The sequence below is a fragment of the Equus przewalskii genome, chromosome 4 (assembly GCF_037783145.1).
Source record: "Equus przewalskii isolate Varuska chromosome 4, EquPr2, whole genome shotgun sequence".
NCBI classification, from domain to species: Eukaryota; Metazoa; Chordata; class Mammalia; order Perissodactyla; family Equidae; genus Equus; species Equus przewalskii.
Window position 1 is genome coordinate 17,443,654 of NC_091834.1, and position 19,032 is coordinate 17,462,685.

General features: G+C 48.3%; 1 protein-coding gene across 26 annotated transcripts in view; it reads right to left on the reverse strand.

Moving 5' to 3' along the window:
• The window catches only part of TNS3 (tensin 3), a 260,512-nt gene that overhangs the window by 24,009 nt on the left and 217,471 nt on the right, over positions 1–19,032 (reverse strand). For all 26 annotated transcript variants that reach the window (XM_070615538.1, XM_070615557.1, XM_070615541.1 and 23 more), the window contains 3 exons: positions 3,707–3,878; positions 1,794–2,431; positions 1,048–1,134 (listed from right to left, as the gene is read on the reverse strand). In XM_070615538.1, the coding sequence (XP_070471639.1) occupies positions 1,048–1,134; positions 1,794–2,431; positions 3,707–3,878 (897 nt within the window). The remainder of the gene's footprint in view (positions 1–1,047; positions 1,135–1,793; positions 2,432–3,706; positions 3,879–19,032) is intronic.

Here is a 19,032-nt window from a genome sequence, read left to right on the forward strand (position 1 = left end):
GAGAAAGTTGGACGGCAACTTAACTATTTGTCTCCAGGCACCTTTGAGAAATAATCCTCAGGAGAGGGTTTCACGATTCTCCTCCTGAGTTGAGATAACGGGGCACAGAGCAGCGCAGTGGGCCGCTTGCAGCCTCAGCCCTTTATCCTTCCTCACGGCTGGATGCCAGGCCAGCCCTGTCCCAGCCCAGCACCCACCCAGCAGCCCCTGCGGGGGGATTTCATTTCAGGGTATCCTGGCCAGCGTCTGCCAGCCTCCTGGGCCAGTTACACACATGCTCTCTGAAGGAAGCCCCGGGAGTAATGAGCCCCGAATGGGCCGTGTCACAGCCACCGGGGAGAACGCTAGCTCCCTGTGAGTGGAGATCAGTATGGCACAGACACCCCCTTAATTCTGCTGAAGGACCAAGTGCTGTTCGCCCGAGGGGCTGCCCCAGAGGGACCACTGCTCGCTCAGCTGGCCTGCCTCCCTCTCAGACGCCTCTTCTATTCCTCTTCTGGTAAAAAGTGACATCTGACTGAGCTGCTCAAAAATAAGGATTTCAAGTTTTTACCAGCTGCCTTGAGGCTGAACCACGCACCCAGATGCTGGGTGGTGTGCGTGTGCGGCCATCTGCTAAGTCCACCAGCAGACCCTATTATCAAGCACTTGTCTTTCCGAAGCGGACAAACACAGCTGTGCAGATGCAATGGCATGAGGGAGCGGCCTCTCCCTCCTCCTGACCCTTGGCCCCTGGACAGGGACACTGAGGAGCATCTCCTCGTCACAATCTGAAGTCGTCGCTGGCAATGCTGGCCAGGCTGAAGCTGATGGAAGCTGCCAGAAATTACCCCCATACACTGGAACACTCATGGTTGGTGCCCATTCCTCCCAGCTCCCTCATTAGGACTGAGCTTCTCGTAAAAACTTACAGGGCTCACGTTTCCCCAAGGAATGTGACAAAGCACAGGCCTTGCTCTAACTCACCACCCAGGACTGTGGCTCCCTGCCTTTCCCACCCCAGGCCGCCTCACACAGGGACTCCGGGCCCTCGTTCTGTCCACGCACCTTGCTCTCTGGAGATATCCGCCTTGTACCAGAACTTGGATGTGTCTTGGACAAAGTTCACGGACACATGCTTATCACCTGGATTATCTGCGAAACAGAATTCAAAAACAGTAACTGTCAAGGTTTTATTGCAACCTCTCACCTTCCAGAGAACTAGAAGTTCAAAGTCCAGCCTCTGGGCAAGGATGGAGCGTTCTGAGGAAAGTGCGCACTATTCAACCACAGAGGAGGTGACTGACGCGGAGCAGGGGCCAAAACACACAGACAGCAGGACACTGTGACGGGCACTTGACAACACACGTCAACAACACGCAGTTAGAAAGACAGAACCAAAGGGAGCGAGGGGGGTGCTGCTAAACCAGTGTCAGAATCTTATTCTTACGTATCTGAAATATTTAGTAATTAAATTCTGAATGAATTCATCGAATTCAAAACAGAAAGTTATTTTTGAAGAATTACAATTCCATCTGAAAGGAAAATGGGAAGCACTGCAGAGGTCTACGTTTTCTGCTGCTGGAATGAATGAATCTAACGTGGATAAATGCAGAAGCCGAGGTGAATTAAGAAACTCTGCATCGGCATTCTGCTTTGGGCTGGCAGTGTGGCTCTGGATTTTTCTTTCAAGGGGCTCAGCCCAGCACTAGAGATGGCACCCGCTCTGGAGGCCCACAGGTAAATCCCAGGGGCCCTCCCTTTCCTGAGAAATACACAGAGGTGGGCCCCCTACCTGGTGGAGACACACCTACCTGGAGAAGGTGCTGCAGCCTCCGAAGCCTTGGAAAAGTCCGGAAGGACATTTGGGAAAGGGATGCTCATGGTGCTCCCGCTGTGGGGGCTGGAGAAGCCACTCGAGGAGGGAGAGACGGAGCCGAAGGAGCGGTCTCCCTCCGAGGCGCGCTTCTTCTCAGGAAGGGGCGGCTGCCCAGGCAGGGTCAGCCCCTGGCCCTGCAGGACCGGACTATGGTGGCCGCTGTGTCCAGGCGCCACCGTGAGAAAGTTGTGGGACAGGAAGCCATTGTCGGCAGCCGCCGCTGCTGTCCGCGGGGTGCCGGGGGCCTGGGATGCACTGTGGGAATTGGCCAACACGGCCCCTGGGTCCTCCCCAGGGGGAAGGCCACTTCCCATGGGGGCAGCGCCAAAGCTCAGGAAGGCCTGGCCGCTTGGAGGACCCAGAGCTTCTGGTGGCTCCGCCAGGGACAGCTCGTGGCTGTGGAAAGAGGCCTGGAGCTCCACAGGTGGGAAATGGGGTCGCGCGGGGCTGTCCTTGCCGGGGCCGGGGAACTCGCTGGCGCTGAGGAGGCCTCCTGCGGGACGGCCGCTCCCCAGCAGGGTCAGCGTGGATTTGGGGCTGGTCTCCACCCACTGGTGCTCGGCAGAGGAAGGGCTGTTCAAAAGACAAACCAGTCAAAGAGAAGGCCAAGGCCAAGGAGACGCCTCAGTATTAGCCACTGTTCCCCAGCACGGTGAAGGTCGAGATGAGAAGACCGCGGGCCAAGGCTTGCCTTGCAGCACGGGGGCACCCAGCCCCAGGACGGACAGACCCTCCTGTGGGACCCTTGTGCTCATGAGTCCCAATCCTGCCTCCTTGGCCTGTCATGCCCCATCCTTCCTTGCTCTCACCTGGCAAAGCCCTCCCTTTCTTCAAGACGAAGCCCAACTGTGTCCCCATCTATGAAGCCCTCCCAGCCCTGTGCCCTGCACCCAGCCCTTGTCAGTGTGTGCGCAGGGATTAGCAGGGTCCCTGCCTCTGGTCCCACCACATGGGGCACGTGTGTCAGCCAGGCATCACGCATGCATTAACTGTCCGCTTCTCCTCACAGCCCCAGGCCGAAACCCCATGCCCCGATGCCTAATCCAGTGCCTGGCTCAGTTTCCAGTAAGTGCTGGCTGACGAACCAGCTACTTCAGGGATACCAGTAAGAACACTGGAAATGACCATACTGGAGATTAGAGATTCCACCATTAAGAATATTGGAAAGTACCCTACATCTAGGAATATGGAGAGATACTGAGCAACCACCAAATTGCACACATGTATTTCACTGTCAAACACTTATTTACTCTGTGTATGATGCCAAGCCCTTAGATGAGACCCCCCCCACCCCGCTTTTTTTTTAAGAGTAAGCAGGTAGAATTATGGGAGTTAACTGGACAGCAATGTGCCCACACATAAGCAAAACACGAAGCAGTTATTCTTACTCTGGGCATATGAGTTTCTCACTTGTGGAATGTTCCTGGACTTCCTACCACCTATGCTTCCTGAACACCAGCACAAGTGCCACGTCCCTGAGTGCAGCTGTGTCCTGCCTGCCCGCCCCATGCCCTACCCTGCAGCCGCAGGCCGGCCCCTGCTGGCCCCCCAGCACCCGCCTTCCAGCCTCAGCTCAGACAACTGTTTCATTGACGCCAGTCCTGAACTGCCCACTGCTCCCGGACACTAAGTGCAGGTGCGTCCCTTGGTTCCTTGAGCACTCCGCCTGTCGACAGTGAGGGGACACTCTTGGGCATTTTTATTTACAATTGTATTTTTGAAGGGTGGTCACTGTCAATCCATAAAGGAGCCCAGTGTCATATGGAGGGCGAGCCCTCAGCCCTCCCTTTGCGGCCCCAGCATTCGGGGTCTGTAGGAGCGGCCTGTGTAAAGTCAAAGGCCCCCTACCTCTCCCTCCGCTGGCCGGGGCTGCTGCTGGCAGTGGTGCACGAGGACGGGAACGCCCGCTGAAAGGAGGGCGCCGGTGGCATGTCGGCCCGGAGCATGGCGGGGTTGGGTCCGGCGGGGCTCTCTGACATCCCCACGGGGTGACTGAGGAGCTCAGGGCAGCCTCGTGGTTCTGGAGCAAGGAAACAAGAGCAGAAAGACCGGTTATAGGATTCGAGGAGCCACAAGCTCAGCCCTTTTTCTTTTCTGTAAGGACAGTGTGGACTTTGGAAGCTTTCTGCTGCTGAAGGAGGCGGCCCGATTCCACCGCGTGTGGGTTTCTCTTGGCCGGCACATTTCCAAAATGCAAGACACCTAACTCCAGTCCCCACTCTCAGCTTTCAATGCGGCACTGTGAGCTGTGTCGTCAACTACACAAGCCGGTTAGGTCGCTGCAGCGAGGAGGTAAGCACGATGTCACCACCGGAAGGCCATTTCCCTGATTTACTCACGGCCCTGATCGTCCACGCCATTTCTCATTTCAGAAAGGGTGAGGCCTTCTCTCTGCAAACCAGCAGGGGAGTCCGCAGAAAAGACCCACTTTCCACTAAGCGCAGCCCCATGTCTGGGGCTGGCTGGGCACTTAACATCCACTAGTCCCTGAGTTGGTAGCTCTGCTCACAACATTTACTCTGACACCTCCCACCTCCAGCACAACCCTGCCCCCCCCGGTGTCCTCGCCCCTCTAGGTGCAGAGATCACCCTGGCCTCGCCCCTGTCACGCGGGGAGTGAGAAGCCAAGAGTCATGAAAACCTGCCTGTCTGACACCAAGCTCACATAGTGCATGGAATTTCAGACATCCCACCGATGAAAGGTCTGCTCTGATTATGGCCAAACATATCCATTATTTCCGGGTATTTTTAAAACCTTGCCTTTTAAACTAACCTTTAAGAACTGGATGAATTTACCATGGCGAATAAAATAATATTGTGAGAATTATGGCTCATGTTGCTTTCTGCTTTAAGAGAGGATCAGTAAGAGAATAATAAAGTTAAAAAAAAAATCCACATCACTCATATTACTCAGTCCCAGGAAGGGGACAGCACTGAGGCAAGTTTGACATCCATGGCTGTGTCTCCCCCACCACAGATCCATTTGGGAGCACGTGGAGAAGAGCCAAACAGGGCTGTGGTCAGGGCACAGCTTCAGGGAGAAAAAAATTGGGGTTCAGAGCTACCCAGGCAGCTATGTCTTGAAGGACCAAGAGCTCACAGAAAAGGGGTCTGCAGAGAAGTGAGTAAAACATTCAGAGCATGATTTCCCCTCAAGGCATTTCTGCCTCCTGAGCTCAGAGACAGAGGACCAAACACCTGGTAACCTAGACAGAAGCTCTGCTGAGATACCAAAAGACAAGCAGGCATTTGAGCATTTTCATGGTGGGGGCTGGAAAACAACACTTAAGAGCTCAAGGCACTTACTCAGTAAGAGGAGCCCTTGAAACCACGGCAGGGATTCAAGGTGAGGGACGTAAAGACTACAGCCTGGGAGTACGAGCTCCCACCAGGATCAGCCCTGACTGGATCCAAATAGTCTGCCTGAGAGAAAATCATTGAAAGGATTCCTCTCTGGGGAATACACCACCCTCTAGAGCCTGCCTGTCTGTCCATCCGTCCATCCATCCATCCATCCATCTACCCATCTATTCATCCATCCATCTATCCATTCATCCATCTATTCATTCACCCATCCATCTATCCATCTATCCATCCATCCATCTATCTATCCATCCATCCATCTATCCATCCATCTATCTATCCATACATCCACCCCTCCATCCATTACTTATCTATCCATTTATCTATCAATCCATCCATCCATCTATCATCTGCCTCTCTATCCACCCATTCATCAATCATCTATTATATGTCTATCCATCCATCTATCTGTCTATCCATCCATCCATCCATTTATATCTACCCATCTCTCTATAATTTTTTAGACACAATACTAAATAAAAAGTGATCAGCCATGCCAAGTAACTGCACAAAGAAATGAAAACTAAGACAAAAACAAAAGACAGAAAAAACACTGACAGCTGATACAAAAATTGGAATTAAGACACAGACTTTAAAATAACTAAACTGAAAATGTTTCAGAAAATAGAAGAGACGGAGAATTTCACCAGAGAACTAGAGTCCATTAAGAATAATCAAAAGGAAACCATAGAATTTAAAAACAAAATTAATGAAGTTAAGCATTCAGTCAATGATGTTATCAGCAGATTAGACACAGCATAAGAAATGATGAGTGATCTGGGAAATAAGTCAGAGGAAAACATCCAGCCTGAAGCACAGAGAAGAAAAAGAATGGAAAATACAGAAAAGAGAATAAAGACATACGGACATGATGAAAAATCCTAACAGACAAGTAACTAGAGTCCTAGAAGGGGTGGAGAAATTGATGAGGCCAAAGCAATACTGGAAAGATGTTTACTGAGAATTTCCCAAACACACTAAAGAAATCAAGCCACAAGTTAAAAAAAAAAATCCAAGAAACTTAAGATAAGTACATAAAAAAGAAAACTACACATATTCACTAATAGTAAAACTTATGAAAATCAAAGACAAACTTTTAAACACAGCACCCTGTCCAATTTTGCGGGAGGGTGGGAGCCAATTTCAGTGTTAATTTTTTAAAACATTTAGTAAACTTTTCATTACAGAAAAGCCCAGTGCTAACGTCCTATTTGTACAGGCCACACTGTTAGCTCCTGTGCACGGGGAGTGCCCCTCCATCCAACGGCAAACACTCTATGACCAGACAGCGCTGGCTCGGTGAATGTCTGCATCCTAACAAACCCACACGCCCATCTCCTGCTATGACTCGCCTGGAAATTCCTAGAGCAGATGCGGTCTCCTTACTCACAACTATGTGACTGCCCCTCACTTCAGCATAACATTCCACAGTAAAAGTTGTAAAATAAATGTTTGTTGAGTTAATTAACACATTGGATGGTCTTCAAAGCCCAGCCTTCAATCCTTTCAGTTGAAACTGGGGTAGAAAAATGAAGGTGCATGGTGTTCCAGACTATCCCTCTGCACCCTCACTTCTCTTCTTGGTAATAAAATAACATCTTCATCTACATCTGCCTGTATTTATTTCCCACTTAACATGTATTTGCCGAGCATCAACTATCAACACAGTGCTGGATGCTGCAGGAGAGCGAGTGTTTGGGGGTCCTGCCCTCTGGGTGAGCATTTTGCCAGAACGATGAGATGCAAATTAACATCACATCAAGGAGCATGTGAGGTGCAGCCTGTGAGCTTCAGAGAAAACTGCAGGAAGAATCATTTCTGTCTGGGGAGAGCTGGAAGACTTCGGAGGAGGTGGCATTTGATGGAAGTCTGGAAGGAAGTGTGGAATTCTGATAGACTAAACGGGTGCAACGGGAATGCGGACACCATCCGCAGAATGTGCTCACAGGAGCGACCCCACTGTTCATTGCTGGGCCCCACCACTGAGCTGGCAGCTGGTGGAAGCCCCAGGTCACTCATGCTATGACTTAATGAATGAGTTAGCAAAGGCTCAGACACGGTCCCCATGCAGTGGGGGAGGCTGCACATCCTGTGTGTGGAGTCGCAGTGCTGCAACAATCTCGGGAATCCCACAGCAGGCTCACGTGTACCTGACATTTCCACCCAGGGAGAGTAAGATCCCGCTCTGTTCTTACCACGTTGCCTGTTCCAGAAAACAGCAGGCCTGCGCTTCCCCTGAAAGTGGCTTTGTTCATAACTCAGCCCCAAATCCAAAGTACATGGCTGGGTTTTCTTCTCTCTGGTCAGTTCAGTCCCTGCCCCCAGGTGACGGGACTTTACCATTTATCCGGGGAGGGAGGCAGCCAGGACCTCAGCACAGAGACAGGACTTCCTGGCTACCTCTCCCACTGAGCTCGGGTCCCTTGTGTGCCCAGAGATGCAGCAGTTAAATGCAGCTGCCACTCGTCTGGAGGCCCCGCATTCCATCCACTAGGAGTGGGCCTTGCGGGAGATTCAGTAGCAGGGAAGTGGGGCACTGGCCACTGTCCCTAGAGATTTGGGAGCATAGGAACAGGACCCTACCTGTCCGGAGAAGGACACTGAAATGAGTCCAAGAACAGACAAATGAACCAGTTATGTGAGTCAGACCCGCAGACTGCAAACCCTTTCTCGTGGATTCACCTCACTTCTAGAAATGTGCTCGCTACAAGAGCAGGCAGAATGGGTCGTCACTGTTTACTGCTCAACTTGCACATTTGCTGTTCACAGTTAAACTACAGAAAAGTCTGAAAGGACCACTGTCCGTGGGCTGCCTGTTCCGAGGGCTCAGCCCTCTGTCTCCTCAGCTCTGGGCAATCAGGAGCAGAGATTTCCAGTCGGCCAGAGAGGTCCTCCAGGCGACACTTGTGGAACGTTTGCCGTGCAGCTGCCTTCTGTGTGAGCGTGTGCCAGTCAGGCTCTCCTCCATCTCGGCTCTGGATGCCACAGTGAGCACACGGTCCTAAACCAAGCATACGAGTGGCTCCGGCCGTCAGACTAGTTCCTGGGGTAGGGCCCCCTTTAGGATGGGAGTCCACGGGAAGGGGGATAAAACCTACACAAGGATGCTGCTTTAGGTCTGTGCATGTCCGAGCCCGGCTGCCCCAGCGGATCTGGACCCCGAACAGCCGCCTCTCGTACGTCCCTGGCATCCTCCCCTCAAAGTCTCACCTCAGTTCTTCCTCACCATATTCCCACATTCTCCCTTTCCTGCTGACACCCTGGGAGGACACATACCACCCTTGCTATTTGGAAATCCCACCCCCTCTCACTTCCTGGCTTCCCCCAGGCCAGCTGGTGTCCAGCGCCTGCAGGCACTGCGAGCCGGAAGGAGGGAGCGTGCCCTCTCCCTCTGCGCTCTGGGACGCCTAGGCCTGGGCTCCCCTCTGCTTCCGCTTCCTGTGCTCCCTTTGCCCAGCACAGGGTGAGAGAGGGTCACAGGCTCTTTTCCAGAAGGTCTATTTTTATGCTGTCGTTGGAGCTGTTGCAGGAGGTTCTGTGGGAAGCTGTCCACTATTTACATCACATATAAGTTAAGAGGAAGAAAGGGAACCCATGCTGCTCACAGGCTGGCCCACTGGCTCACTGTCCTCTGGAGCCTGGTGCCTGGCCTGAGGCCTAAGACCCATATGTGGAGAGAACTGCCAGACAGTGAAACTGAAGGAGGGACCTAGACATCCAGATTCATCCCAGGAGACGACTCTTATCCTAGATGCAGGAGCCACACTCATTAAACACAAGTCAGCACATGTGACGTCAAAAAAGAAAAAAAAAAAATCAACATTTCCCTGTCTTTTTAGTTACATAAAAAAATCTTACAAAGGTATAAAAATTATTCACTCATACATCAATTACTGTTAATAATTACAAATTGCCTTTAAACTTTTTAATTGACCTTTAATGAAAAACAAAATAAATTTAACTGAGACTAAGATTATACTCTCCTATCCAGGTGAAGAAACTTGAGTTTTGTTATTTAACTACCTAAAAAGTTAGTGTTGACATTTGGCCTATAATAAATAGGCATATTCACAATAAACTCTTAGAAATGAGTGAAAATATCTATATCTATCTATCTATCTAATCTATCTATCTATCTATCATCTGTCTCCATTCCTCCACCCTCCCTCCTGGTTATACCCTGGGATTGTCTTGTTAACTAGGAAATTCCCTTCTCCACTGTTTGAGAGAGTTCTGCAAAATGGAACATTAACATATCTTTTGTCTCTTTCTTTCACCCTATTTCTGGCGTGAAATTTAGGCTGCCAGGAGGGAGAGCACAGATGTCCAAGATCTAGTCCGGGTTCTCTGTCACAAGTCAGGGAACCCTAGGCACATTCTCGACTTCTAGGAACTTCAGGTTCTTCAGCTACAGAATCCCATCAATTAGGATCAGACTAGATGATTTCTAGGGTCTATTTAGCTCTAAATTTAAGTATAATTCTAAGGAAGTAAGACGTTAGATGGAAAGTTCGATAGTAGTGATGTTTGAAAGAGAGTCCCTATCTTTTAATTCCTCTGTTGTTTGTCTGTGAACAACAGGCCATTTAACCAACCTTCTTGAAAGCAAAGCAAAGATGGGCGGGCAGCCAGATATAATGAGAATTAATTAGTGAAAAACCCTGAAAGACTGAGACAGCAATGCCATTGCACACGTTTTTTGAGGAAAATCAAAGTCCTGCTTCTCCGGCCCCACAGATACTCTATAAACACAGAAGGAGATGATGAATGACCCCCAGATGGATAAACACATACTTTCTTGGTCTTGAGTTTTTTTTCTTTTGTAAATCCTTATGTCAAAATCACATAATATGAATGTGTTCTATGGCTTAAGGTCACCGTTTTCAGTAAGTTACAAGGAATACTTTCAAAGGATGAATGGCTCTCTCTTCTAGAAACATCCAACATTCTCATTCCCCCGACGGGGCTAGGAGAGCCCCAGCCAGCGCTGGAGTCAGGGTTCCTGTCCCTTAACAGACGGGTGACCCTTCTGTGACATTCTCATGCCAAGTGGAGCTATTCCCTTCAAAAAAAAGTATGCCACCACTTTTCTTTTACCCAATAACCCAAAAGAACACAAAATGCAGACAAAATAGTTCACGACACTTAGGACCCTGTTTTCTCTTCTTTGAAGATGTCCCACTTCTATTCAGAGGTTTTGATTCAAACATGCTGGAAAGAAAACTCTTTTCCCCTCCTTTAGTGGGTGCTGTGTAGGGAATTCTAATGTGGAAACAGTAAAAACAGTTTTTTCCTTCACAATGAGTGTTTCCAAAGCAGTTTCTATAATTAAGATGCATTACGGGAGGCCAGTTTCTCTAAGTAACTAACAAACCCCTTAGCAACCTGTAAAAAGAATGAGCATCTTCCACAAATGGGCTCTGGTGTGAGCTCTCAGGAAAATAAACCCCTCCTTTCCTGCTAGACTTTAAGGACGAATGACAGTGGGGCGGGAGCTCCTGAGGGTACCTGAGACCACCCAGAGCCTGAGCCGGAGGGAGCCACACACATAGCTGAGAAACTGGGGGTGGGGGTGAGGCCTCAAGACATCAGGCTGAGGCCAGAACGGCTCTACGGCTCACTTACATTTCCGTTTTTTAAAAATTGCAGTAAAATATACATAACATAAACTTTACCATCTTAGCCATTTGAAACGTACAGTTCAGTGGCATTAGGTACACTCACATGTTCTACAGCCATCATCACCATGCATCTCCAGAACTCTATCCATCTTGCAAAACTGAAACCGTGTCCCCATTACACATTTACTCCCCATCCGCCTCCCCCAGCCCCTGGCATGCACCATTCTACTGTCTGTCCCTATGAACTTGACTCCTCCAGATAACTCAGAAGTGGAATCATACAGTATTTGTGCTTTCATGAGTGGCCTATGTCTTCAAGGCTCATCTATGTTGGAGCATGTTTCAGAATTTCCTCCCTTTTTAAGGCCACATAATATTCTATTGAACGGCTGGACCATATTTTGTTTATCCCTTCCATGGACGGACACTTGGGGTGCTTCCAGCTTTTGACGACTGTGAATAGTTCCATGTCCTCCTTTCGTATTCCTTTAGCCAGTCTGAGTTGGGACTGGTTACTCGCAACAGAAAGTGGCCTCAGTCAGAGGAAAGGCTGCCTCGAAGCTGCTTCCAATCCAGTAGGAATCAAGGTAGACAAGAACGCTTACAGCAGGCGTGGCGATAGGCTACGGGGAAGAGTTGGCACCAGAGAGAAGAAAAGAGGCACTGAAAGTCCCCCCAGGAAAGGCTTCCTGTGCTACCCCGAGAAAGTGTATTTCAAGCAACGGGAAAGGCTGTGTAATTCAGCTGGAGGTATGAGATAGTGAAGATGATGGCGAGTGGAGTTACGGGATAAGCACACGGGATTTACACAGGAATGGGTGAGTTGTCAGCAGAGGCACAGAACATGCGAGACGATGCCCAGTCTATGTGGGAGAAGATGCTGCACCCATGACTCTCTGTTTGGTTAAAAGTCTTAGGTTCCCAGAATAACTCCAGTCCCATAAGTGGGCCAGTCACAGGACCAGAAGTCTGGATGCCTCCTTCCTTCAGGCAGAATTCCCAGCGAATCTGGCTTTCCTTTGGAAACGGGACATGGGACTCATCTTAAACTTTGTCATGAACCTTCTAAGGAAAGACTGCTTCAGCCTGAGTTATCTTTATCCAGGATGAGAGTACCTGCTATTGTGATTACACCATGAACACTTACAATCATGTGCAAACAGAGGGCCCAGTGGGAAAACCGCTGCTGTAATTGCAGAAAGTCTTACTGTTATGGAAAACCCTACTTCCCATGGAAGATTTAACGGACATAAATCCAAGTCATCGCACAGGACCCTCATTTCTCAGAACTCCTGTGGCACTTAGAGACCTGCATCCATTATGCCCCCAGCCCAGGAGGTAACTGGGACCCTAGGCAGCTAACGGGAGGTTTCTCCCATAATTGCAGAAACCAGAAGTCTGCTGTTTTCAAGAGATTATCACTGCTCAGAGTCTAAAACCAGGGCCGTAGCCAGGTGGTGGTGTCTTGACCCAATACTTGTAAATCGCCCTGAGAACACAAGGTACGCCATATCACAAATCCCTTGTTGGGTCACCAGGCGAAATCTCAGCCTAGGTTAAACCTCTTAGTTAACACTAGGATGGCTCATTGCAGGAACCGCCATTGCTGAGTATTTTAAGCTGGATTTTCACAGCTTGAGCCGAGACTCAGATATACTTTTTTTTCCCCAAAAAAAGGAGGTTTTCTTCACAAATTATCGATATATTACTAATAATTACTACCTGCGTGGTACCTAAGGGGCTTACTTGGCTACCAAAAAGGCTTCTCAGGGTACGCTGTCACTGGCCTAAATGTGCCAGGCAGCTAAGGCTGGGGGCCTGCCCTCACTTGCCCCAAGAAGGAAGCTCACATGTCTTGTCCACTGGAGCGGGATCCCAACAATGACAATCTTAGGTTCCCAACCTTGCTCCTTTTCCCTCTGTACCCATCCTCCCTGGGTCAGAATCCTGTGTTCCCATGTACTGGCTATATTAGTTTGCTCAGGCTGCCATAACAAAACACCACAGACTGAGCAGCTTAAACAACAAAAATTTCTCTCTCACAGTTCTGGAGGCTCACATGGCCTCCCCTCCCCAATCCGGCGTGTTCCTGTTCTCACAGAGCCACATTTCTGCAATGGCGCAGGTCTTTTTGTTTTTTTAAAGATTGGCACCTGAGCTAACATCTCTTGTCAATCTTTTTTTTTTCTTCTTCTTCTTCTTCTCCCCAAAGGCCCCCAGTACACAGTTGTATATTCTAGTTGTAGGTCCTTCTGGTTGTGCTATGTGGGACGCTGCCTCAGCATGGCTTGATGAGCAGTGCCACACCTGTGTCCAGGATCCAAACCTGAGAAACCCTCGGCCAGTGAAGCAGAGTGTGTGAACTTAACCACTCGGCCACAGGGCTGGCCCCTCTGTGCATATCTCTTTTTTTTTTGAGAAAGATCAGCCCTGAGCTAACATCTGCTGACAATCCTCTTTTTGCCGAGGAAGACTGGCCCTGAGCTAACATCCGTGCCCATCTTCCTCCACTTTATATGTGGGATGCCTGCCTCAGCATAGCTTGATGAGTGGTGCCATGTCGGCACCTGGGATCCAAACCAGCGGACCCTGGGCCCATCTTCCTCCACTTTATATGTGGGATGCCTGACTCAGCATGGCTTGATGAGTGGCGCCATGTCGGCACCTGGGATCCAAACCAGCGGACCCTGCACCACTGCGCCGGCCCCTGTGCACATCTTTTAACGCACGGTGCATTATGGTTCACTTGGCACTATTTTTTCATTCTCAGTGCTACATAAAACGATGGTTTGTCTGACGCTCATGTACCTTGGACTGAATGCAAGAGAATCCCTGTCATTCCTAGGGTGAGCCTCAGGCAGCACAGCATCTCCCTGAGAGGACAGAAATCTTTCCAGAGACAGCAGCCCTCCCAGAGGAGGCAGAGCTGAGATGGGTACAAAGGAAGTGGGTCTCCACAGCACGGCTGGAGCCGGATCAGTCTCGCCCCTGAGCCTGCAGCTGTGAGAGCTGATGCAGTCCTTTTCCACACAAGCCGCTGGTGGAGCACGCTCTGGAGAGGTGGTCATCAAGAGGTCTCCACCACGTGGCCACCCACAAGATGACCATCGGGTGCCACTCCTACTCCCTGCCCAGGAGATGAAAGATAAGGCTCCGTGTCTTCTAGAACCTTCTGCTTTCCTTCTGGAGCTATGGCCTTAGGAATGTGTCTCCCTTCTTCCCTATCAGCAAATCTCTCAGCAGTAAGGTAGCAACAGATACTCTTTCATTTTTATCCTTTTTATCCTAAAACTGTACCCATATTTTACTTCAACCCCACCTACTCCAGGAAACAGGACAGTGTCCCAAGCTAAAGGCTTCACGTTCTTCAGGATCTGACCATGGGAGGCCTTTTACTAAATCCTCCCTCCTCACTAACTGTTCTTTATCTGTTGTATTTTATTGGATGTCTCAGGCCTCCGTGGCTGACTTCTCGAACCAGCCGGTGAAGTGCCTGCAGTAGGGACTCATACTTGCTTCACCTTGGTTTCCATAGTTTCCCAACACAGAGTAGGCATCTGTCCAGTAAATGTTTACCAAATCAGCAATGCCGAAAATAATAAGGTGGGGAACCTGTGGTTCCAGCCTCAATGGAGCCGCCACATTCCTCCCAGGCCTGCCCTCTTACAATGAGAATCCTGGACGTAACGCAACCACAGCACAGGATACTCTGAAAGACGGAAAGAAGGCGGCTGCCAGGGACCTCGGGGTGTGAGGAGGGCATGGCAGTGAGCACCCTGGTTTCCTTACTGTGGCCCATAGATCCCGGAACCATCAACAAGCACAGACAAAAATAGCTCCAGGAAAAGCCTACTCACCTAGCCAAAGGACCAAAACAAACGAACAGACAAACAGGCAAACAAACAAGAGTAGCCTAATAGCAGAAAAGTTTTTGGCAATACTTGCCCTATTCCAACCAAATGCCACTGGGAGAAGCCACCCCACCCCCACCTGTACCCCCACCAGGGGTTTAGAGAGGACAAGAAGCAATGTTAATCTTTCATACCTCCCCCATCCCACAGAAGGAGGTGGCCACTTAGATTTCCCAACCAGGGGTGAGCTGGCATCCACTCACACCTACCACCATGAGTGAATGCAGAGGGCAAGTCAGGCAAGCTGGCACTACACTTTCTCCTCCCCCCTGGTGTCAACAGGGCCCAGAGGGAAAGTTAACATGATCATCCATGTAGCCCTGGAACCACAGCTCAGCAGGAGCACTGCCTGCTTAAAAAAAAAAGGAAGACCAGATTAAAAAGAATCCAGACCTCAAAACATAATATCCCAAAAGTCCAGGGTAAAATTTAAAACTCCCATTCATCATACCAAGAACCAGGAAAAGCACTCGAATGAGAAAAGACAATTAACTGATGACCACACCAATATGAATCAGATGTTGGAATTATCTGGCAAGGATTTTAAAGCACCCATCATAACAATGCTTTAACAAACTACTATGAATTCTCTTGAAACAAATTATGAAAACCCAGAAACTCTCAGCAAGGAAATGGAAGTTATTTTACAAAGTGGAAATCAGAGAACTGAAAAATACAATAACAGAAATAAAAAACTCACTAGATGGGATCAGAAGGAGAGTGGAGATGACAGAGGAGGGAATCAGTGAACTTGAGGACAGAGCAATACAATTTACACAATCTGAAAAGCAGAGACAAAACAGACTGAAAATAAAATAAACAGAAGCTCAGGGATGTGTGGGACAGTAACAAAGATCCAACTTTGTATCACTGGAGATCCAGAAAGAGAAGAGGAAGAGATTGGAGCGGAAAAAGAATTGAAAGAAATAATGCCTGAAAACTCCCCAAATTTGGTAAAGAACACAACCTTTGGATTTAAGAAGCCAAATGAACCCCAAACAGGATAAACAACAAGGAAAAAAATTCACACATCATGATTAAGCTTCTGAAAGCTACAAACGAAGAATGATTCTTAAAAGCAGCCAGAGAGAAATAACAGATTATGTATAGGGGACACCAATCTGAATGACAGCAGCTTTCTCATCAGAAACCAAGGAAGCCAAAAAGGAGTGGCACCCACTTCCTGAACTACTGAAAGAAATAGACTGTCAACTGTGAATTCTATATGTGGTAAAAATATGCTTCAGGAATGAAGGGAAAATAAAGACACTTGCAGACGAAAGAGAGCAAAGAGAATTTGTTGTTCACAAACCTATCCTTAAAAAGAATGGCAGGGGAAATTTTCCAAAAAGAAGGAAAATCATAAGGAAGGCTTGGAACTTCCAAAATTAAGAATGTCAGAATGGGTAAAAGTGAAGATAAATATAATAGTCTATTCTTCTTGTGAGCCTCTGAAGTCATATTTGATGATGGAAGTAAAAATTAGAACACCTTCAGGCATGGTGTTTGATGCATACAGACAAAATATTCAAGACAACTATAGTTTAGAAATGAGGAGGGTAAAGGGACTGAAATGAAGTAGGAATACCACACTTCTCGCAAAGTGGCAAACTGTGGATCCCAGTGGACCATGCAAAGTTACGTATGCATGTCATGTTACCCATGCATGTCATGTTACCCAGAGCAACCACTAAGAAAACTACACACAGCGATGTACTCAAAAGCCTATCAATAAATCAAGATGGAACACCCCCCCACACACACGTTTAAGCAACCCAAATAAGGCAAGAAAAGAGAGATGGAGGGACGAGAACCAGGAAAACAAACGAAAACCACTGCATCCATGTTTTCTCCTAAAATTGCATTTAGTCCTTGATCCACCTGGCCTTGATGTCTATATGTGGTATAGAGGGATCCATTTTACCTTCTTCCATGTGGAAACTGTTCCAGCTCTATCTGTAGAGCAGTTCCTTGTTCCCTTGCTGACCACACCTCCTTTTGTCTTGTGCCAAAATTCCAGTGGTGCGTAGGTGTGTTCTGCATCTCAATCTCTTTATTGATCAACCTCTCCATCCTTATCCCAGCCCATACTTGCTTAATTTTCTGGATTCATGGTCAGTCCTCATATCTGGTAGTGGTATCCTTGCTGTCAAGATCCTTTATTGTATACATTGCTTAATTAATTTGTCAAGTTCCGTGAAAAACATCTGTTGGTATTTTGATTGAAATTGTATTAAATACATAGATGACATTGGGAAGATTCCACATCTTTATGACGTTATCTTCCTATCCAGGAACATGGCCTTTCTCTCCATTTATTGATTTATTTTTATATGTCTCTTAATAAACCTTTCAAAGTTTCCATATTAACAAAAAAAAGTGTCATCTTAAACAATCTGCAAGTAACTTTATTACTCCAGACTTCCTTTAATGGCTCCATGATATTCCTGACTTGATTGTCCCCAGCCAAAGTGCAGCAGGAGCTACAAAGGCAACCAGGACCGTGCTCACGACGGAAAGTTAACAGGTAGAACTGATGAGACAACCAGAAACACTGTGTGCTCTCCTCAGAGTCTGCTCTGGAGTACAAGGGAGAGCAGGTGGTGTGACATCTGATCTGCTCTTACCAACAGAGATATAAGGAGGGGACCCCAAGACCCACATCTTCCAGGACCAAATCTTGTCTTCGGGGGACCCTTCTCTTTCTTATCTTCCCAGGGCTGTCCTGAGAGGAGCTCCACAGCATTCTAGAAGCTTTTCCAACTGCACTCAGTCAGCCAGGAAAGCTGGCTGTCCCAATGATTCCCCAGTCCACCACCCAGCTGAGTCCTAATCATATTCTAACCCCAGTGCTTCCAACTCTCTACTCTCTCCCACTCTGAGTTCGTAAAATCCTGTGTCACATTTATTTACCTGGTCTAGCTGGTACCCACCCACCTTTGTCACCTGCTCTCCCTGAGGCTAATCACATATCAGCTATCAGACAGAGAGCACTGCTCCAGGTCAAAGATCCCCTTGTTACTTAGTGGCAAAACTGGAAGTTGAACTGGTTCCCTGATTTCTTAAGTCTAGTGTTCTTAAACTTGGAAAAATGGCAGTGGGCAGTGGCAGTCAAAGAGTGCAGCCTGTGAACAGGGTGTTGTAGACCCCACTCTTATGTCAACTGTGATCCAGTCACTTTATTTATTTATTTATTTATTTTGAGGAAGATTAGCCCTGAGCTAACATCTGCCCCCAATCCTCCTCTTTTTTTGCGGAGGAAGACTGGCCCTGAGCCAACATCCGTGCCCAGCTTCCTCTACCTCACATGTGGGACGTCTACCACAGCATGGCTTGCCAAGCGGTGCCATGGCTGCACCCGGGATTCGAACTGGCAAACCCTGGGCCACCAAAGCGGAACGTGCACACTTAACCGCTGTGCCACCAGGCTGGCCCGATCCAGTCACTTTAAATCACAAGAGAACATCTGGAGTCAAGACTGTCTCAGGTGGGCCTCAGGCAAAGTGAAAAGGGAAGTATTCTTAACAGACCCTGGACTTGGAGCCAATCCCAGGTGGGCCACTGATGCTATAAGACCAGCTTCCACATGGTACTTATTAACATCCTTCATCCGGCAACCTCATCCCCACCTCATCTCAACTCAGCTTAATGCTTTTGGATGTTATTTTACTGTTTTCTTAAAATATAGGGAAAGAAAACTGAAGGGTAGTAGAGGGAAGAGACAATATGGGCATATCCCATCGATAAAGGGTCCCTAAAGCATAAATTGCTTGCCTAGAACTCATCCTGACATCGAACCCAACTCCACTCGTCTAACTGTCATCATGCCTCCACAGCCCTACTCACGTCCATGGCTTTGAAACCAAAAATTTCTCTAAAATGTTTTAAAATCCTGGTTACATCACGCTTACCAACTTTCTTTATAAAGAGAATGATAACGGAAATCAGAATGATAGCTGCTTTTGGCCGAGTGCCTCCTGCATGCCAGGCACGATGCTGAGCCCCAAACAGATGCCTTCTGATTCAATCCCCAAATAAGGTTTCCATGTGCAAATTATGACCCCGTCTTATGGATGAGCAAACAGCGACTCCGAAAGGTGAGGTTAAGAACCTTGTTGAAAGGAGGCCTACTCATCTCTGTGACTTGGAAAGCTCTGCTCTTTCCAGGGGACATCCTCGCCTCCCATCAGGGAGATCTCAAAGTCAGCAGCCTTAATCTAATAAAATAAGTCTGCCCTATAGTAGCTGCCGCTTTCCCCCAAATATAACATAATGCCCA